This window comes from Neomonachus schauinslandi, chromosome 8, assembly GCF_002201575.2.
Source record: "Neomonachus schauinslandi chromosome 8, ASM220157v2, whole genome shotgun sequence".
Classification (NCBI taxonomy): domain Eukaryota; kingdom Metazoa; phylum Chordata; class Mammalia; order Carnivora; family Phocidae; genus Neomonachus; species Neomonachus schauinslandi.
Window position 1 is genome coordinate 119264371 of NC_058410.1, and position 23577 is coordinate 119287947.

Here is a 23577-nt window from a genome sequence, read left to right on the forward strand (position 1 = left end):
ACCAACAGGTAACCCAAAGACCCAGATCCTGTTTATAAAATATTTATTGTTACATATTTATAACCTGGCCAGGTACAAAAAGGCTTTCCAGTGATACATATGCTAAAACTGAATTTAAAATGTGAGTGAACAGAATATAAGATGACATCAACACACCAAAAACATGACTCTAATATATAAGAATATGCATTCAATGCGAAGCTCAAATCATTAAAATAGCTATTACAATTGAGGTATGTATATCAAATATTCAGTATCTTTTATATTTTCAGAGCATTTTATATACCCATATGAAAACGTTTATGAGAGTACTGCTAAAAAATGTTTAATGACAAAAATGTATGCTAGTTTCAGTTTATAATTAAGCACAATTATTTTAATCATATATTAAGTAAAATACAGCTATGGGGTGCCTGGGCGGCTCAGTCGGTTAAGCATCTGCCTTCGGCTCAGGTCATGATCCCAGGGTCCTGGGATAGAGCCCCACACCAGGCTCCCTGCTCAGCAGGGAACATGCTTCTCCCTCTGCCTCTACCCTCCCCCCCAACCCTGCTTGTGCTTTTTCTCGCTCTCAAATAAGTAAAAAAATTTAAAAAAAGAGTATAAAAAGAAAAAGTAAAATACAGCTAACTTTACTTTAGAAACCTAATCTTGGTTTAAAAGCTTGTTGAAATTTATAACTTTTCAGAAAACACATAACACTCTTACACAACTAATAGAATATCCTACAGCACACGATCAAAACAAATACATCACCACCTTGTACCAAATCCAGAATTAAAGTGTAACCTTTTCTATTTATCCCAAGAAAGCCACATGCAAGGATTGCAGAGATAGGAGAGTGCCTCGGAAAGCTGGCCTACAGCAACAATGTTTGTCTTGCAATGCCAGAATCATTTCTAGAGCATGCCACTTTCATGGCATACTGATATAGAAAGTCTTAGTAAAACCAAATTATTCTAATACATTTTTAGCACTGAAGATGAGGCCGACTTTGCTCACTGATGTGAAGCCAGGCTGACCACATTAATGTGAATGTGCTAAACCCAATGCTACCTGTGTGTGAAAGCACCTTTGAGTATCTTAATTCATTTTCTTGGCTATGTTTTTGTAAATTTGCTCCAAGTCCTGGTTTATCTCTCAACTTTCCTCTAACTTACATTATATTCAGCTTTCTCCTCCTAACCACTGAATTCTTCTTCTGTACCTCAAGAAGGTTTTCAAATCCCCCTTTCTTCCAAGAAGTCCCCCTTGACTTGTTGGAAGAGTAGTCCTTGAACCACCTCATTTGGGTATGGGGTTTTTATGTGCCTACCCTTCATTCTCTGAGCCATAAAAGCACTTACTTATCCCTATTTTGCTTAAGTTTTATTATCCTCTGGCACTTATGTGCTTCCCTGAGCTGTGTCACTGATGGAGGGACAGCAGAAAGCATGTTTAGCTGGGAGGAAGAATTGGCCATGGTTAATTTAAGGAGTGATGAAGCCAGACAACTCTGCGTGACACATCCTGCCCTGGTGGTCTTAAAGTCACTAACCTCTCTCTTAAGCCCTGATTTCCTCATCTGTGAAATGGACATAATACCTTCTAGCTCATAAGGTTGTCAAAAGGCCACCGGGAGGCTAAATGAGGTAATTTGGTGTAATGCCTAGCATACAGTAAGACCCCAACAAGTAGAGAATTAGCAGAACAGCTGATAAATGCTTTCTGACAATGATTAGACAAATATAAGGTAAACTAGACTTTATTTATTTTGCCCATTAAAACTAGACATAAAAAGTTATATAGCTAATGAAAATGTAGAAATAAAGACCCTTAGGGAAAAAAATGACAATTATATCTTGTATTAAAGACACATTCTTTATTGGACAAATGCTCTGTAGCGGATATTTAAAATAACACAAACATTCAGGACTGTAGATTTGTAATTGAGTTCATCATCATGTTAGATACAATAGTTAACATGCTTAGGAGAGACAATATTCTGTATGTTCCTTAATAAGCTTTATCAAGCACATTTGTAAAAATTAAACTTTCACTTTTAGTTATTATGATTTCCCCCATACACCAAATGAACAAACATAACAACACAAGTCAATTTTAAATAATGGGTACTGTATTTGGCTATATTGTACTCTAAAATTACTTATATTAGTAAAGATATTAATTTCAGCCTTAAAAAGGGGGATTCTGTGAGATCCATAGAAACTTCCGTTTGTGAATCCTGACACACAGCCAGTGGATAAGAGAATTACTCAGTTTTCTTTTTTTTTTTTGAAAGATTTATTTATTTGAGACAGAATGAGAGAGAGAGAGAGCACGTGAGAGGGGGGAGGGTCAGAGGGAGAAGCAGTCTCCCTGCCGAGCAGGAAGCCCGATGCGGGACTCGATCCAGGGACTCCAGGATCATGACCTGAGCCGAAGGCAGTCGCTTAACCAACTGAGCCACCCAGGCGCCCGAGAATTACTCAGTTTTCTGAGTGAATGGTATGATAAAGTTAGGTAGGGGAAGCTGCCTTTGAAAGAGATCACGGTGCCCTGCACCTATTCTGGTAAACAAAGTCAGCAGCGAATATAGGACAAATAGCATGAGGTTCATCAGCAGTTCCTACTGCTTGGTAACAGAGGAGTGTCTTTGAATCTTCAGAAAACACAGACTCTGCCAGAGCAATGTTCTTTTAGCTAACGAGCAAGATACATCAAAGGGTAAGGAGTAGTGGAGAAAAATGACATTGTCAGAGGGGCAGGAGTGAACAGGGGTGGGCAGGAGGGCCAGCTGTCACCAGGGGGCCTGGCTTGTTCTTTGGGAGGCAGTGAAGACTGTAGCTATTCCCACCAGCATCTATTGGGGTATCCAAGCTCCACCACAGTAACAAATGGATCCTCAGGGACAGGCAATGCATTGACATGAAAAGACACATTAAATTAAGAGTGAGGGGGACAAAGAAAAGCTACACCGAAAGGTGCTTAATGTTTATTAACTTGGTGAGAAATAAAAAGTAGGCAGCAAGACACAAAGTTAACTCATGGACATCTGGACCACAAATAATGTACCCCAAATATAACATTTTCTTAGGCAAACTGCAAATTTTCTAAAACTCCACTTGAATTAGGAGAATTAGAGGTATTTGTATGAAATAAAGTTTTTAAGTACAGATGTACAATTTAGGACAAAGTTCCAAAGATGTCTAAATATAACTTCCCAAATCTTCTTAACAATCTCTCCATGTGTCTTGGAAGCTCCAGACACTAAAAGTCTAATATAGGAGACACTGAAGAACGCCTTAGTTACATCACATGCCATCTCAAAGCACTCCCTGTAAAAGCAGCTCTTCCTGCAGCATTCATCATGAAACTCTAGCTAAGAATATATATATTTAAAGGTATCTTAAAGACATATAGGGCCTAATGTAATAAAAATGACAAAAGTTATTGCTTGGGCATTTCAAGCAAGGTCATTTTGGTTGAAATAAAACATATACAAACATCTTTCTAAGCTACCAATTTGGGGAAAAGAGAGACAGTGCAAACCTAATGCTTTATATGCCAATACCTTTAGGGCACTTAATAAAGTGATAACAATTTATTACTTGATATCTTTAGGATGCCCTTTTTTTTGGTGGTATTTATGTCTTCATCATAGTTGAAGAAGCAGCTTGGAAACAGGTGAGCTGCAAGTGCATGCTACTCTTGAACTTGTTCAGCAGCTCTTCCAGTAACCTGAAGGGAGGAGAAGCTATTTTACAACCTGGCAGAGTGAAGGTTGCCTAGCAACATAAGAAAACATGCAGGGGAGCCAACTGCCCAGCTTTAGCTTCTGCTTATTGAAGTTATTTACTTATTGATTCTTAACTCAGTAACAAGTAAATGAGTCAAAGAAGCTAGTCAAAAGGAGTATATATTTATATACATATTTATATGTATATATAAAAATCTCCCTCCTGTCTCCTTTCCCTAGATTAATTAGATTCCTTCCTAAACACATTAATGCTTGGGCCTGTACTTTTTTTAATTCACTTTTTAAAAATTTCAAAAATACTAAAATGTACTCTTTTTGGCATATAGTTCTATGAACACTGATAAACACATATTAGCAACCTAATAACCCCCATAATCAGGACACAGAATAGTTCCATCACCCTCCAAATCCTCTTGTGTTGTCCCTTTGTAGCCACCTTTCTCCTTACCCTCACCCCTCGGCAACTACTGGTCTACTGTCTGGCTCCTCCTATTTTGCATTTTTGTTTTGAACATGTATTGGAGAGTGGTAAACTGAAGTGGTGAATTAAGCACCAGGAGACTCCAGGTCAGTTCTAACTCAGTGGGCAAATTATACTAGTATTTGATAACTCAACTGCTTTCTTTAACTGGTTTGATGTATAATTTTAGGGCCAGAAAGGATCTTAGAGTTCATTTGGTTCAGATGAAGCAACCAAGAAGTGGGCTTAATGATACTGGGGTCAAAAGATTATTTCATGGGTTTAACAATGCCCAAAATTAGAACACCATCTCCATGTGACATTTTCCCAGCCTCACATGTTCTCTCTGCCCTCTGAGTTTCCATAACACTCATCTATGCAAAATCCCAGAGCCTACACAACGGTTTTCATGTCTATAGACTGAGCAGCCAAATGCAAAGGCAGGTGGACTTCAGTTATGGTTAGTAAAGGAGCAAAGACCTACAATGTTTCCGCTACCTCAGTTGAGGGTAGGTTGAGCATTTATGAAATTTGCCTGGCCTACATTTTGTCTCAGGTCAGAATTTCCTGTTTTATGAGTAGCAAAGTTTAAACTCTGGCCAAGACCATTAACATAGTGTTAGTGAAACATATACAATCATTATGTCATGTGTATAAATTTACTTTTTTTATTACTTTATGTTATATATAAAGCAAAAAGCATACATTGCTGGGTCACTCAAAGGAAAAAATCATCAAGTCCTGCCTTTTACTGGTCTTTTTATATTTCTCTTAGTATTATCTTCTTAAAAATGTAGGACAATAATATAGTTTACTGAGTCAAAATAAACTTTCTTAAAATGTTTTCTATATTAGTCACTTAAAACAAGAAAAGAACTGATTTCTAAACTGCCATAAACCCAGAGGAAAGGTTTTACCTTATTCTGTCACTTTGAAGACAAGCCAGGTACAGCCAACATAATGCATACTATTCAAGGACTATTAAGTAGTGCTTTTCCTTAAATCCAAATCATTATCTATTCAAAAAGTACTTTTAGGTAACAAAACGTTGTTCAACACATCTTAACTGGTCCTCGAAAACAGCATACAGAACTTACTTTTTATCTGCTCCGCTTGAAAGCTGAGGCAGGGCTTCTAAAGCCTGTTTAAAACTAGACCTGGAACACAGACAAGCAACATTTAAGTTGAAACATTTCATATTTCTAAGGGGAATTAAGAGCATCATTAAAAATTCTTAAGCATATTTTAAACATAAAGAAACCAGTAAAAGCCAATGAAGCATGTAGAAATATGAGAAAAAGTAAAAGTGAAAAAACAATAGAAAAAGTAAAAGTAAAAGTGAGGGTATAGTGTATAGTTCCCAGGCAGAGGCCTTGTAGGAGTAGGGTCAGAAAAAACTCAACTAGGAAATGAAACAGAACTTGAAAAGCTAAAAGAGAGACTGATTTTGACAAAAGGATGCTACTCATGGTACATGAAAGCTTAATGTGGACATGTTCAATTTTTAAAAAGTCTTTTCAAAACAAAACTGAACTATTAAAGCAACTGGTAAGAAAGGAAGGAAATGAAGTAGAAATAGGGATGATCTTGTGACAGATTATACAAATGAGGACATTTATAGTATTGACATGTACAGGGCCTGATTTACAGCCAATATCTTACATTAATTAAATATAGTCTATAGGATTTCGTTATTATTATATCTAAAATTTGTAGGATAAATGGAGATTGACTGATTGATTTTAATTCAACATCCTCTCTTTTCATGAAAACCTAAAAAGGTGTGAATTAAAAAAGCCCACCAATTTGGTATGCTTAACTTTTTAAAGTAGAAAGTACCAGAAAAGCTACTGAATCAAATAAAAAGCCTTTTAAAAAGGGAAATTATTTGGTAATAACTTATACTGGTCACTAAGGAATAATTTTTAACTTCTCTTTTTCTTTTATAACTTGTTGTCTAAGGGTAAAGAAATAAATGTAATTATTCTTGACTGTAAGGTAGTCTTTGATTTTGTATCAGAAAAACGGATCCTCACCAGTGTACCAGCAAACATATTTTGGGCAATGTTTCTCAAACTAGTGGCAAATATCACAGCAACAAACAGACTACAAAGTCCCAAGAGGATTATAAAAACTGGTAGTGGAAAACTTCAGTTGTTCCTCATTAGGGCAAGGGATAGGTTATAGCCTGTGGGCACACTTAGCTCCCTTTCCAATATGAAATTGACTTTCCTCTTTCCTGATGTAGAGAGGAGTCTCCACTGTTATCTCTACCATCATCTTAAACCTCTTCTCAATTAATCAAAAGAAATGTAATGCTATTATTCTTTATTTTTACATTTTGACAATAATGATGATCATGAAGATGATACCACTGATTATTTGTAGACCAAGAGTCTAGAAGGTAACTTGGCATATTTTTAATTTAATTCCCCCAAAACTTTGCCTAGAAAGTATTTATTATTTTTCTTTCATAGATGAGGAACTTAGGCTCTGAAAGGTTAAATTAATAGGAATAAATACCTAGGTACTTACACAAAGCATGCACCCACATCAGATAGGGACTGAATGGAGTGCCCTCCATCATCTATTATTTAATACTTTATGTAGAAAAATGATGGCTGGGAAAAGGTGTGGCTAAAAAACTAACATGGGAACCATCTAGAAATGGCTTCTGGTCAGCCATTATGAACCGGAATAAGAAGCTAACTTCATTCGTTAGGAAAAACTTTTAAAAGTCTTTTCAGTTGTAATAAACACAGTAAAATTGATGGTATAAGCCATGTCATCAAAAGCTTGGAAATGAGTAAGTATATCACACAAAGTGACTATACATTTTACTTGTATACTACTTGGACATTACCAATATAACCCAGTATATTTCCTAGGTACTATTGACAATGGAGTAAACAATTTTGTATAGGCAAGTAGTTAGTGATGTTTCAGTTCACCTACTGATATTTCAATGATAGGAAATCCTGACTTTCATTCAAAACAGCTAAAAATTATCATCAAATTTCCACTACAAAATTTTGTAGAGAAACCACAAGCCTTCCTCTTATGCTGATATTTACAATGCTTAAACTGTCCCTCAGTCTGCTATGAATAGATTAAGATTCAATTCTTATTTTCTCCTTTTTTCAAGAAGTATATAATGCTCCAATTTATCATTATGAGATTAAGATTTATCTTACTGAATGAAAATATAAAATCATATTAAGTCTTTTTTCCTTTATATTATGCTACAAAGAATCAGTATTAGGAGGCTTTAGCTTTTTATGCTTTTTAGCTTTTAAAAATTAATCAAATATAAACTTTATCACTTCACAATCATGAGCACTCAGTCTGATCAGTTATCTTTACAAAGGATTTTATATACTAATAAGCTTTATTTTATTTTTTTATTATGTTCAGTTAACCAGCATATCATAAGTTTTTGATGTAGTGTTCAATGATTCATTAGTTGCGTATAACTTTATTTTTAATGAAGCACTCAGAACAAAAACATTTAGCATCTCACTTGCTTTCAGGCGTCAGGTGAACAGCCACAGTATCCCTCAAAGCACAGATTTCAAGCCGTGCCTAAACATGAGAAAAGGACAAAGTGACCATACGGAACTGCATCAATTATTAAATTGAAACAAGCGGACAGTCTCCAGCCTCCTTACTGCAGGGACAAGGTTGACAGAAGACCATTGGCATGTAGTTATCCCCCACCTACCATGGTGACTATTAATTATGAACAGACTTTCTTTTTTTTTTTTTTTAAAGATTTTATTTATTTATTTGAGAGAGAGAGTGAGAGAGAGAAAGAGCACAAGAGGGGGGAGCGGGAGAGGGAGAAGCAGACTCCCTGCTGAGCAGGGAGCCCGATGCGGGACTCGATCCCGGGACTCCAGGATCATGACCCTGAGCCGAAGGCAGTCGCTTAACCAACTGAGCCACCCAGGCGCCCCATGAACAGGCTTTCTAAAACACTCCAAAGAAATCAGTTATGACAAAATATTCTTTTATTGAAAATTAACTTAGAGTCAAGTATGACTGTGTGAAGGCAGGCAGTCAGATATCTTGTTATAAAAAGGTTCAACCTATACAAGGATTTTCCAGAAAGCTGTATTTACTACCTAACCAGTAATTTTTCCTTTAGTCTGTTTGTGAGAAGAAGCAAAATTTGAAACACTGTCCCTAGATTATTGCCCCACACAAAAGATTTAAGAAAAAATGGATTGGCTTACTTCCTTATACCTATGCCCTTTTGGGCATTCTGACTTTAATCTCAAAACCTAAAATAAAGCTCTGCAGATTTAATGCAATGTCTATTAAAATCACAGCTGGCTTTGTTTGTTTGGTGATTATTTTTTATAAAAATTGACAAGTTGATCCAAACAGACAAAACCATCTTGAGAAAGAGCAACACAGATAGAGAAACACTTTCTGATATCAAAACTTTCTATAAATCTATAATAATTAAGATAGTGTGGCACTGCTATATGGACAGAAATACAGATCAGTAGAATAGGAAGAACGAGAGACAGACTAGTACATATGAGGAAAACAAATCCCCATAGCAACTGGCTTGGAAAGCAAGAGGGGCCAAATTTTATAAGTTTTTGCAACCAGCTGGTGGGAAGCCTAGAGTTTCAAAGGTCAGCAGACTTGGCTGAGATAGACTCTGCAGGGCATTATGCTGCTCTTGGAGAGAAGGCTGGCAAACAACCTGGATACAGCCTGCGAACAGTGATCTGAAGAGCACCTGGGGCACACAGTGGGGAGGCTATTTGCTCACTTGGAGTACGTCCCAGAGAGATGGTGTTCAAAAGACACCCCTCAAGGGAACAAAGGAAATGGCATGTGCCATTTCCCTCCCCTGCCCGTCACCATAAACACAGGGCTGCCTGTGGGAATAAGCATAGCACCACACTCACTACCTAACTTGCTTACACCAAGCCCTCTCCCCCAAGTTCCTGTGGAACCACGCTTCCCAATCATGCTTGCCTTAGTCCCAATGTGGTGGGTCTCCTCCCTAAGAACACTGGCTCAAATCCCTGCCAACACCATGTCTTCCCACCTGGGAGTTTTGCACAGCCTCAGTTCTGGCAGTGGTGGCAAGAGGTTTCAGTTCATAAGCAGACAAGAGCATATCTAGTTAAAATGTGCCACGTTAAGGCCAGGGACCACACCCTGCCCAAAAAGGAGCCACTGCAGACAACTGGCCTGAAGGATAAAGCAGCCAAGACAAAACAGCAGATCACATGCAGCATATCCAGGAGATACTCCTGGAAGTGCCAGGCCCTGGAACAGTAGACACTACAAAGCAGGGCACTACAGGTCCTCTTCTACATTAGGCCATTACCCTCAAGAAAAGGAGACATAGCTGACTTTCCTAAAATCAAGAAACAGGCACAGAGACTTAGAAAAAATTACAACACTGAGAAATTTGTCACAAATGAAAGAATAGGACAAGGCCACGGCTGGAGGTCTAAGGAAAACAGACATAAGTAACATGCCTGATTGAGTATTTAAAGCAATGATCATAAGGGTACTCACTGGACTTGAGAAGAGAGTGGAAGGTATCAGAGAGACCCTTAACACAAAGATAAAAAAGAACTAAGCAGATGTGGTTTTGGAAACACATCATGCTGCTGGGGTGGGGAAGGAGCTGCAGTTATGGAGAAGGGTGAGAGACTAGCACATATGAGGAAAACAAATCCTGTAAGAGATGAGATTAGAAACATGTTTGATGGAATGAACAGTAGGCTGGAAGAAGCAGAGGAATGAACAATGACCTAGAAGACAGAGTAATGGAAAGTAATCAAGCTGAAAGAGAAAGGGAATTATGCAAAATGAGAATAGACTTAGGGAACTCAGTGACTCCATCAAACATAATAACATTTGTATTATAGGAGACCAAGAAAACAGAGAGAAAAGGGAGCAGAAAATTTATTTGAAGAAATAGTAGCTGAAAACTTCCTTAATCTGGGGAAGGAAACAGATATCTGGATCCAGGAGGCACAGAAAACCCAAAACAAAATCAACAAAAGCACACCCATGCCAAGATATGTTGTAATTAAATTGGCAAAATATAGTGACAAAGAAAAAAAAAATTAAAAGCATCAAGACAAAGGAAGACAGTAACATACAAGGGAAACCCCATAAGGCTAGCAGGGGATTTTTCAGCAGAAATGTGGCAGGCCAGAGGCACCTGAATGGCTCAGTCAGTTAAGTGTCTGCCTTCTGTCCAGGTCATGATCTCAGGGTCCTGGGATCGAGGCCCATGTCGGGCTCCCTGCTCTGCAGGGAATCTGCTTCTCCTTCTGCTCTCCGCCTACACTCATGCTCTCTTTCTCTCTCTCAAATAAATAAATAAAATCTTTTAAAAAAAACAAAAAGAAAAGAAATGTAGCAGGCCAGAAGGCAGTGGCATTATATATTCAAAATGCAAAATGGGAAAAATCTGCAGCCAACAATATTCTATCCAGCAAGGCTATCATTCAGAATAGAAGGAGAGATAAGCAGTTTCCCAGACAAAGAAAAACTGAAGGAGTTCATGACCACTAAACAAGCCATGCAAGAAATAGTTAAGGAGATTCTGAGTGGAGAGACCAAACGTGACAGTACGAAGGTCGGAAACACAAAAGCAGTAAAAATGAATAATTCTGTAAAAAATCAGTCAACAAACTCATTAAAAAAAAAAAAGGATGTGACATATGACACCATATAGCTAAAATGTGGGGAGGGGAGGAGTAAAGAATGGGTTCAAACTTAAATGACCATCAACTCAATATAAATTGCTATATGCACAAGATGTTATATAAAACCTAATGGTAACCACAAATCAAAAAGCACTAATAAATATGCAAAGAATAAAGAGAAAGAAATCCAATTATATCACTAAAGAAAACCAGCAAACCATGAAAGAAAGACAAGAAAGGGTCAGACAAAATCTTCAGAAATAACCACAAACAATAAAATGTCAATAAATACATATCTATCAATAATTACTTTGAGTATAAATGGACTAAATGCTCCAATCAAAAGACACAGGGTGACAAAATGGATAAAAAAAGCAAGATCCACCTATATGCTGCCTAAAAGAGACTAATTTTAGACCTAAAGACACCTGCAAATTGAAAGTGAGGGGATGGAGAAACATCTATCATGCATATGGATGTCAAAAAAAAGCCAGGGCGCCTGGGTGGCTCAGTTGGTTAAGCGACTGCCTTTGGCTCAGGTCATGATTCTGGAGTCCCGGGATCGAGTCCCACGTCGGGCTCCCTGCTAGGCAGGGAGTCTGCTTTTCCCTCTCCTGCTTCCCCCCTCTTGTGCTCTCTCTCTCTCTCACTCTCTCTCTCAAAAAAAAAAAAAAAGCCAGTATAGCAATACTTATTTCAGACAAAAACAGACTTTAAGACAAAGACTGTAACAAGAGACAAAGAAGGACACTGTATAATAATAGAGGAGATAATCCAACAAGAAGATATAATAATTCTATATATCTATGCACCCAACATGGGAGCACCCAAATACATAAAACAGTTAATAACAAACATAAAGAACTAAGTGATAATGATACAGTAATAGTAGGAGACTTTAACACCCCCCAATTACATCAATGGACAGACCATCTAAATAGAAAATCAACAAGGAAACAATGGCTTTGAATGACACACTGGACCAGATGGATTTACAGCAGAGTAGACATTCTCTTCAAGTGCACACGGAACATTCTCCAGAACAGATCATATATAAGCCCATAAAACAAGCCTCAACAAATTCAAAAAGACTAAAGTCATACGATGCATCTTTTCTGACCACAATACAATGAAACTAGAAATCAACCACAAGAAAAAAATCTGGAAATAACAAAAATATATGGGGTTAAATAATATGTGACTAAACAATGAATGGGTCAATCAGGAAATCAAAGAAGTAAAAAAGTACACAGAAACAAATGAGACAAAATATCTGGAATGCAGCAAAAGTGGTCCTAAGAGGGAAGTATACAGCAATACAGGCCTACCTCAAGAAGCAAGAAAAATCTCAAAACAAACAACCTACCTACCCTAAAGGAGCTAGAAAAAGAACAACAAACAAAACCTAAAACCAGCAGAAGGAGGGAAATAATAAAGACCAGAGCAGAAATGAATGATATAGAAACTAAAAAAACAACAGAATGGATCAATGACACCAGGAGCTGGTTCTTTGAAAAACTCAGTAAAACAGACTTATCAACAAAAAAAGAAAAAGGACATCAAATAAAATCACAAATGAGAGGAGAAATGACCAACAGCACAGAAATACAATTATAAGAGAATATTATGAAAAACCTATATATGCCAACAAATTGGACAACCTGGAAGAAATGGATAAATTCCTAGAAACATATAAGCTACCAAAACCGAAACAACTCCCACAAAGCAAAAGCCCAGTACCAGATGGCTTCACAGATGAATTCTACCAAACATTTAAAGAAGAGTTAATACCTATTCTTCTCAGACTATTCCAAAGAATAGAAAAGGAAGGAAAGCTTCCAAATTCATTTACGAGGCCAGCATTTCCTTTAAACCAACACCAGATAAAGACAGGACTAAAGAGAACTACAGGCCAATATCTCTGATGAACATACGTGCAAAAATCCACAACAAAATACTGGCAAACAGAATCCAACAATACATTAAAAAAATCATTCATGATGATCAAGTGAGATTTATTCTTGGGTTGCCAGGGTAGTTCAATATTTGCAAATCAATTAACATGATACATAACATCAGTAAGAGAAAGGATAAGAACCGTGACAAAGTGCAATTTCCATTCATGATAAAAACCCTCAACAAAGTAGGTTTAGAAGGAACATATCTCAACATAATAAAGGCCATATATGAAAAACCCACAGCTAAGATCATCATCAAGGGGGAAAAACTGAGAACTTTTCCTCTAAGGTCAGGAACAAGACAAGGATGTCGATTCTCACCACTTTCATTCAACATATTACTGGAAGTCCAAGCCACAGTAATCAGAAAACAAAAAGAAATAAAAGTCACCTAAATCCATAAGGAAGAAGTAAAAATTTCACTATAGTGAAATGTTTACTACATATAGAAAGCCTGAAAGACTTCACCACAAAACTGCTAGAACTGATACACAAATTCAGTAAAGTGGCAGGGTACAAAATCAAGGTACAAAAATCTGTTGCAGTTCTATATACTGATAATGAAGCAGCAGAAAGAGAAATTAAGGAATTGATACCATTTACAACTGCACCCAAAATAATAAGATATCTAGGAATAAACCTAACCAAAGAAGTGAAAGACCTGTACTCTTAAAACTATAAAACAGTGATACAAGAGATTGAAGATGACACAAAGAAATGGAAATACATTCCATGCTCATGGATTGAAAGAACAAATACTGTTAAAACATTTATACTATCCAAAGCAATCTACACATTTATTGCAATCCCTATCAAAATACCAACAGCATTTTTTGCACAGCTAGAACAAACAATCCTAAGATTTGTATGGAATCACAAAACACCTCAAATAGTCAAAGCAATCTTGAAAAAGAAAAGCAAAGCTAGAGGCATCACAATTCCAGACTTCAAGTTATATTACAAAGCTGTAGTGATCAAAACAGTATGATACTGGCATAAAAACAGACATAGATCACAGAACAGAATAGAAAACCCAGGAAAAAACCCACAACTACATGATCAATTAATCTTCAACAAAGCAAAAAAGAATATCGAGTAGGAAAAAGTCTCTTCAACAAATGGTTGTTGGGGAAACTGGACATTGCAAAATTCTTTTGCAACATGCAAAAGAATGAAACTGGACCTCTTTCTTATACCATACCCAAAAATAAATTAAAAATGAATTAAAAACCTAAATGTGAGACCTAAAACCATAAAAATCCTAGAAGAGAACACAGTAACTTCATTGACATCAGCGGTAGTACACTTTTTCTACATAGGTCTCCTGAGGTAAGGGAAACAAGAGCAAAATAAACTACACCAAAATAAAAAGCTTCTACACAGCAAGGGAAACAATCAAGAAAATTAAAATGCAACCTACAGGATGGGAGAAGATATTTGCAATGACATATTTGATAAAGGGTTAGTATCCAAAATCTATAAAGAACTTATACAACTCAACACCCAAATACCAAATAATCTAATTAAAAAATGGGCAGAAGACATGAACATTTTTCCAAAGAAGACACAGATATGGCTAATAGGCACATGAAAAGATGCTTAACATCACTCATCATCAGGGAAGTGGAAATTAAAACCTCACAACGAGATATCACCTCACAGCTGTGAGAATGGCTAAAATAACACAAGAAACAACAGATACAGAAAAAGGAACTCTCTTGCACTGCTGGTAAGAATGTTAACTGGTGCAGCCAATATGAAAACAGTATGGAGGTTCTTCAAAAAGTTAAAAATAGAACTACCCTATGATCCAGCAATTGCACTACTGGGTATTTACTCAAAGAATACAAAAGCACTAATAAAGGGATAGGTGCACCCCTATGTTTATTGTGGCATTATTTAAAATAGACAAATTATAGAAGTAGCCCGAGTGTCCATCAATTGATGAATGGGTAAAAAAGATGTGGTATACACACACACACACACACACACACACTGGAATATTATTCAGCCACAAAAATGAATGGTATCTTGCCATTTGCAATGACATGGATAGAGCTAGAGAGAATTATGCAAAGTGAAATACGAGAAAGAGAAATACCATCCGATTTCACTCATATGTGGAATTTAAGAAACAAAACAAAGGAGCAAAGGGTAAAAAAAGAGAGAGAGAAAAACCAAGAAATAGACTCTTACATATAGAGAACAGATTGCTGGTTACCAGAGGGGAGGAGGTGAGGGAAGGTTAAATAGGTGATGGGGATTAAAGAGTGCACTTGTCATCATGAGCACTGGGTATTGTATGGAAGTGTTGAATCACTACATTGTACACCTGAAACTAATACAACACTGCATGTTACTATACTGGAATTAAAATAAAAACTTAAAAAAAGAAGTAAAAGCAACAAAAGAAAAAACTGATAAATTAGACTTCATCAAAATTAAAAACTTATGTGCTGCAACCTATAGCTTCAAGAAAGTAAAAAACAGGTGCGCCTGGGTGGCTCAGTCGTTAAGCATCTGCCTTCGGCTCGGGTCATGATCCCAGGGTCCTAGGATCGAGCCCCGCATCGGGCTCCCTGCTCAGCGGAGAGCCTGCTTCTCCCTCTCCCACTCCCCCTGCTTGTGTTCCCTCTCTCGCTGTTTCTCTCTCTGTCAAATAAATAAAATCTTAAAAAAAAAAAAGAAAAAAGAAAGAAAGTAAAACCCCACAGAATGAGATACCACTTCACACACACTAAGATGGCTAGAATCAGTAAGATATAGTACAAGTACTGGCGAGGATGTGGAGAAATTGGGATCTTTATACATTGCTGTTAGGAAAGTAAAATGGAACAGTCAGTTTAAAAACAGTCTGGCAGTTCATCAAAAGATTAAACATAAGGTAACCATTTGATTTAGCGATTCCCCTTCTAAGTATATACCCAAGAGAAATTAAACTATATAAAAACGTGTATGTGAATGATCTTCTTATTAGGTAAAAAGCAGAAACAACATGAATGTCCATCAAATGAAGAGCAGATAAAGAAAATGTGGTATATTTATACAATGAAATATTATCAAAAGAAATGAAGTACTGGTACATGCTACAACCTATATGAATCTTGCAAACATTATGCTAATAAGTAAAAGCAGCCAGTCACAAAAAGCCATATTCATATGGTTCCATTTATATGAAAGTTTCAGAATAGGCAAATCAGAGGGATAGAAAATCATGGAGGGGCATGTGGGTGGCTCAGTTAAGCATCTGACTTCAGTTCAGGTCATGATCTTAGGGTCCTGGGATTGAGCCCCACATTGGACTCTCTGCTCAACAGGGAGTCTGCTTGCCCTTCTCCCTCTGCTCATGCTCTCTCTCTAATAAATAAATCTTTTAAAAAGGAAGGGAAGGGAAGGGAAGGGGAGGGGAGGGAGGGAAGGGAAAAGAAAAAGATAAAAAATCACGGAGATAGAACGCAGAATACTGCTTGTCTATGGCTGGGAAGGGAGGTTGGAAGGACAATGGAGAGTGGCTGCTAATGGGTCCAAGGTTTCTTTCTAAGGTGCAATATTCTAAAGGTGATTGTGTTGATGGCTGCACACCTCTGTCAACATAGAAAAAAAAATCACTGAATTGTGTATACTTTTTACCTTGTAGCCAACACTGTATGGCAGGTAAGCTATAGCTGCATAAAACTTTTAAGAATAAAAAAAGGTAACCTAAAGCTTAAACTTCTTTGCAAGCTTGAAAAAGTGAGACTTTACATACAGATCAATTGTCTTCAGAGCTTCTGAAGAGGCTCTGAATGAGGAAGCCCACAGCTTACACTCTCTACCTTTGACTCAGGTACCTACCATATGTGTGATGCTCAGGAGACTATTTAAAAGAGACAGCCTTTCTTCTCCAGCAATGCATAAAACATAAAACAATGATAAGAGACATGGCTAGTCTTTTAAATAAGAGTTAATTAGAAATTCTGTAACCAATCTAGTGAAACTTTTTCTGTTTGAAAAGCAGTAGGTTGGTTTCATTTTTCAGTGCCTTAGAAGCCTAGAAAATAGTTTGTAACTAGAAAGCAAATATATGGCGGTTTGTCTCTATTATTTATACTGTAGTATATATAGAAACAGATCTACAAAGAGAGTATCAAAAACAAAGAATAAGATAGAACTTTTAACTGAATATTGTAGAAGGATTAAATCACTGTAAAATTAATCTTTGTGCCCAAATTTTATTCAAAGTGATAGGTGTTTTAATTAATCTATGAATTATGCCAACTATAAAAACTGTGGTTATTTATAAAATACACATAGGACTGTACACCAGAAACTGTCATGTTAAAAGATGAGCTAAAATCACCAAACTATCATTGCACTCCTCTCTAAACTGGCTCTCAGGAAGGTTCTGAGAAGACTGATGCATTGGCCCTTATTTTTTTTTAAGATTTTATATATTTTATTTGTCAGAGAGAGAGAGAGAGCACAAGCAGGGGGCGCGGCAGACAGAGGGAGAAGCAGGCTCCCCACTGAGCAAGGAGCCGGATATGGGCCTCGATCCCAGGACCCTGGGATGATGACCTGAGCCAAAGACAGATGCTTAACCCACTGAACCACCCAGGTGTCCCGATGCATTGGCCCTTATGTAAGTGATTATTACAGGTTAACGTGTAATCCCTCTCAGTTATCTGAGTTATCTGCTCAAAAGAAAATAGCCTAACACAGTGATTCCCAATGGGAGAGGGTGAAATGGGGCAGGGGTTAGATATATTTGAACTTTCCAATATAGAAATAACTGCGCAGTTCCTAGGAGGCCAGTAGTCTCATGGACATGCATGTATCAAAAAAGTCCTCCAGCTAAATCTGGTATCTCTTCCTAACCCTCCCCTGCTAGCTTTGAGAGAATTTAGCTATCGGGCCCCTCCCTAGTAATCTCAACCACCCAGAGGAAAGCACTATCCTGAGACTTTTTCTACCATAGATAGTTTTATCTGTTTGAGAATTTCATGTGAGTGAAACCCATACAGTATGTGAGCTTTTGTGTAAGGCTTCCTTCACTCAGATGAATGCTCCTGAGATTTATCCAGGTGGTACCAGTAATCTGTCCTTACTTTAGTGCCGAATTGTATTTGGTTATATGAACATATCAGTTTGTTTATTCTACTGATCGATACCTGGGCTGTTTCCAGCTTTTGGCCATTATGTTTTCAGTCCTCTTGGTTAAATACATAGGATTGGAACGGCTGGGTCATAGGGTGTGTTTAGTTTCTTTCTTTCTTTCTTTTTTTTTAAAGCAAGAGCTTTTCTTGTCACTGTACTATTTTACACTCCCAACAATGCGCAAGACCTCTAGTTTTTCAGTCTTGCCAACACTTGGTATTTAAGTCTTTAATTTTCTTCATTCTGGTGGATGTGTAATGGTATATTATTGTAGTGCTAATTTTCATTTCTCTGATAACCAATGATGTTGACCATCCTTTTATTTTATTTTATAAATTAACTGATTAGCCATTCTGACTCTTCTAGAAATAAAATTACATGTATGCTAGACTTTTTGATGTTGTCCCAGAGGTCTCTGAAGTTTTTATTTTTTTCCCAATGATTCTTTTCTCTGTTCTTCATATTGGGTAATTTCTGTTGATTTACAAATTCAGACTTTCTCTTTTGTCCTGTCTAATCTGCTGTTACTCACATCCAGTAGACTTAAAAAAATTCATATATTGTATTTTTCCATTCCAGAATTTCCATTTAGTTCCTTTTTTGGGGTTTCTATTTTTCTGCTGAGATTGCCTAACTATTTCGTTCATTATGAGCATGAATAGTCTCCTTTACATCACCGTACACAGCTGCTTTAAAGTCCTTGTCTTCAAAATCCAACATCTGTGTTATCTCAAGATTGGTCTCAGATTGCTTTTTTATTGAGAATGGGTCATATTTTCCTGTTTTATTCTGTTTGTGCATTTCATGTAAATTTGGATTGTTTCCTGGACACTGTCAATATTATGTGTGGAGACTCTGGATTCTAGAATATGCCCCTGAAGAGGACTGATCTTTGTTTTGTTTGTTTTAGCAAGGAATTAACTTATTTGGACTCAAACTGAAAACTCTTGGCTCTTGGGCAGCACTTCAATTTTACTTCAGTTCTTCTAGCCTAACTGGGCTGGCTGAAGTAGAGATTGACCACACACGTGTAGCTCAGGGGTCAACTACTGACTTAGGCAGTGTATACACAAAATTTATGGCTTTTTCTTTCTGCTCTCTGGGATACCTCACTTTCCTGTAATTGTGGATGCCTTGAAGCCTATTCTTCAAGCCAAAATGATAGCAGGTTTTGTGAAGTTATAGGCATCCCTTGGCCTGCCTTGAAGCTAAAATCTGTAAAAAGTGAAAAATTCCTCAAGTGCCATTTCTTCCAGAATCATTCAGTGATGGTCATTCTCCAGTATCTTCAGGTTTTGGTTTTTATACTTTTTATTTTTCTACATTACTCAAGATTATAGTTGTTATCTGTAGGGAGTTGGCCTGACAGAAACTTCCTCAGCCACTACTGGAAGCAAAACTGCCAGTACTTTTAAAAAAACACATTTGCAATGCTCTAGATCACTGCAGTTCACAGGTAGCAAGTAACTCTCCCATATGCGTGCATACCCTGGCTGCTATCCGTTTGATTATATACATACCAAGAAGTATCCGGTTTATAGAAGTTCTATTAGTTATAATTATGTAATTTAAAAAACTACAACATAAACCAATGGATTATGAGAACAAAGGGACTGTTGTCATTTCTATGAAAACTGCACTGAATGGTTTGAAAAGATTTATTAAAAGTCACTAAAAGCTTCCTGTGAAACTGAATTTAATGAAGACAGTTGTAAACTAAAAAAAAAAAAAATCACACAACTTTAGAAGGAATCTGCATTCAGATAATTTCACAAGAGTCATTAAGGTCTTGCTCTACTCCAAAGAAACAGAAACTCTAAAACTTGTAGACAATGCATGGGTATGGCTTATAAAAAAGATATGATAGTAGATGATAAATCAGCAGATACATCAAAAAAAAAAACAAACAGAAAACACCCCAAAACCTGTCTGTATATCGTAAGATTGATGATTAAAAATACATTTATATGTTTTAAACGAAATAAAAGTTCAACATGGAAATGAATTATTTTGGTACCTGTAATGCTCCATTTTTACTGAAGGATGAAACACACTGCATCAGTCGACTTAGCTCTTCAGAAACTGCTTCCACCACCTTGGATAGAACTCGAGGTACCAATTCTTTGGAAATAGTGAACACCTGATGGAAGGGTTTAAAGTAAGAAGAAATGATGCATTATGGGAACATTTCCTGACTTGAATTTGTTAAAAACAAAGAAATGCACAAAATGAAGTAACTCACAGGTCTTCTAAGTCATATTTTTAAAGGATCATAATTATGAATGAAAGGAAGATATAGACTTATACTTAAGTTGTATTAAGTGAGTCATGCCAAAACTAATCCTCTTAAAATATATTGGCAAATATAATTCTGAAAGGTATTGTTGATATTGACAAACTAAAAATAGTTTCAAAGATTTCTTCTTCCTCTTGCCCTTTTCACAAAAAGAAATATTTAAAGAGGAAATTATAGAAATAAAAATATACTGTGTCAATTTTTTACCACAATTAAAAGAAAAACATACTGGGTCAGACTCTTCTTAGATCAAAACAAACACCATATCATACTGGGCACTTTACTGTGTATTGGACAACAAAGTCCCCAGTTTTACTATTTGCTGAATTTAATATGTATTTCCTTTCATTTGACATAAAACATTATTTCCAAACTTTGAATCTTGATATTTTCAGGCTAAGAGCTATTATATTTGAAAATGTGGTGAAACATTTTACTATGCCGATTTATAAATTTGTCAAGTTAAGATCATGTAGGAAATACTAAATAATAAACATTATGAATGAAATTCTACTTTCAGTCATTGAGAAAAATTAAATACATATCATGGTTACTGATAGTGAACATTAATAAAAGCTGCCTCTTTAAGAATCACCATCATCACTAAAAATGCCTACATATTTTGCAATTCCTCTGACTACCACCTGTCCATCTACCACAGAAATGCTTTCACTGACTGATGATTTAATTTTATCCTCTAATTTTACTGGAAGCTAACATAATAAGAAAGCATTTGTATATCTTTGATAAAATCATGATAAAAATAATTTTAAAATGTATGTGATAAATTCTTGCTAGTTAAATCATATGTAAACTTTATATTTATAAAGGAATGTATGTGTTTTCCTTTATTAAGAAATGAAAACTATAACATGCTGTATTTCTCCTTCTGCTCTAGTTACTTCAAATTTAGAGCCAAATTTAGGAACAAGATAGCATTCTCTGTTTCCTTTGGTTACTCTTTTGTTTTAGCCTGGATTATCCATGTTTTTCCAGTTTACCTTGACAACCTCTGATAATTTTGGATGAAGACAGTGGTATAAACTAAATACACCTACATCAGCTACATACAGCTTAAAAGGCACTCAAGCAACAGTGGAAATTATCTAATGATAACCTCTTTGCTTGGCCCCATTTTATCTGGTCACCCATCAGTCTATGAGCTATAACAACTCTGAAAGTACTGGCAAAGCAGTGAGTAACGGATTGTGAAATTATAGAATAGGTAGTCATAGTGGTGATAATGGTGATAGCTGTGCTTCTTTTGATGTTCCTTAGAAGAGTCCTTCTAAGAAGGATATTAACAAAGGAGGTTAATGTAAAGCTTAAGATGAGAATGCTTCAAGTGAGGGCAAGTTTTAGCAAGAACCAGAGGCATCAACATCTACGTGTACCTAGTCAGCTGCTGATAGGAAACCATGCACCTGCTTCCTAACCTCAGGCTGCCCTTTCAGCCTATCTTTCTAACAAGTCTAGTTTTCTGGAATCCCAGGCTCTATGTAAGAACACATTGCTACATGAATAAGACACCAATGCTTATTTGTATCCTGGTTAAAAAGAGGTTAATGAATTTTCCAAGATAAGGGATTTAACATACCTTTCAATTCAAGATAAGGAAAAAACATCTTTTTAATCTCTCTTCTCCTTACCTTTTGAACATTAATGAATTTAGTTTTAAACACACACAATTTCAGGAAAAAAACTCTCATAGTTAAAAAGCATAAGTGTGTGTGTGCATGCATGAAGATAGAGTTGTGTTTTATTTATACTCAAGATATATTCTGAAGGGAAAAAAAGACTACCATAAAAATCATCAAATTTGCCTCTTTTTCTTTTTTCCAGTTACCCATATTTCTCAGGAACATCTAATGATAGCTTACCTCTGCATGCACAGCAATTATATTCACCAATGCTTCTTTTAAATAGTTTCTGACACCTGAAATCAAGATGAGGGAGGGAAAAAAAGGCATTTAATGGAAAGAAGCTACCCATCTCCCTTGACGGCATTACTGTGCACTGTACTACCACCTTAGAGTTTTCTAAGGAGAAACAGAAAGTAACACTACCACTGTCTATTTCCTTTTGAGGGCCAAATGGTAAAAGGACTATTTTCGTACAGGTTAAAAAAAAAAAAATTAGGCATTTTCTTTGTTTTTCCATTTCTGCCATTATTTCTCTGAAACTGATGGTCAGTCTTTCAAAATTGAAATTTAAAACTCTCCTTCAATTTCTTCGTGTGTGTGTGTGTGTGTGTGTGTACATACACTCACATTAGCAGACCAAAAAAAAAGAAAAAGAAGGAAGATATTTACCAAAGCTCATAAAAGCTAAATATCTATTATAACATTTAATTTCCAAAGGTAAAAGTTAAGTTTTTAAGACCTTAAAAAATTTTGACCTTAAAAAATTACTTCTAGGAGAAACTTCTGACAAAATCAAATCTGATTCTGTAAGGCAAGTTAAAGATTGGACAAAATATAAGATTTCAGGACAGTATAGGAGATTTAACAGTACAGGAGTCTGAAGTCAGATTATCTTGGATCAAACCCCAGTTTCATCACCTACAAGTGATGACTTCTGGCAATAAGACTGAGAGCCCAGTTTTCTATCAGAGTATAAGAGCAGCACCTATCTTGCAGGCTTATAGTGAGGATTATAGGAGATAATGCATGTGATTAGCCCTAATATCCACAGGGCTCAGTAAGAACTTTTATTACCATTATTTTGTAGGAAAAAAATGTTAAAACAAAATGCTTTACTGTAACTCTAAAGAAATTACTTTTACTTGGAGTGGAATATTACTTCAGAATGCCTTCTAGAATTAATTGCAAATACCGAGAATTCCTTTTCTACAGAACAGAAAATTTTACTGTATTGTAAAATCATGGATGTTAATAGTAACAATATTAAGGAGAATCTTTTTCTATAATGTCATCTAAGCTGATTATTTAGAAAAGTTGAGATTAAAGGCCAAGAACTATAATCAACTTTCTGAACTGACATTTTCGGATTCTAAATATATAACTAGCTTTTGGTTCTGTCATATGCTATGGTATATAAATAGGTACACTATTTCTCTTTTGAGGAGCCAATTTATATATACTTTGGGAAATGGAGGTTCATGTGTTATTAATTCTCTTTTTCTGGTGGAAAAATTGAGAAAACTGTTGAAGAACAAACAAATATAATTCAGAAATTAGTTGAAATCAACTAATTGCAAGGTACAACAAGTCTTAACTGGGAGGTAGGAGAGAAAAATATCAGGAACCTATTGTAAGTGAAAGTGAAATAGACTA

General features: G+C 36.2%; 1 protein-coding gene across 1 annotated transcript in view; it reads right to left on the bottom strand.

Annotated features, from left to right (window-relative positions):
• Positions 1–2436: 2436 nt before the first annotated feature.
• EXOC2 (exocyst complex component 2) overlaps positions 2437–23577 on the bottom strand; it is a 274184-nt gene continuing 253043 nt past the window's right edge. The window contains exons 25-29 of the mRNA XM_044917676.1: positions 22162–22217; positions 20003–20125; positions 7720–7781; positions 5297–5356; positions 2437–3720 (exon numbers count right to left, since the gene is read on the bottom strand). Coding sequence (XP_044773611.1) covers positions 3627–3720; positions 5297–5356; positions 7720–7781; positions 20003–20125; positions 22162–22217 — 395 coding nt within the window. The 3' untranslated portion in view covers positions 2437–3626. The remainder of the gene's footprint in view (positions 3721–5296; positions 5357–7719; positions 7782–20002; positions 20126–22161; positions 22218–23577) is intronic.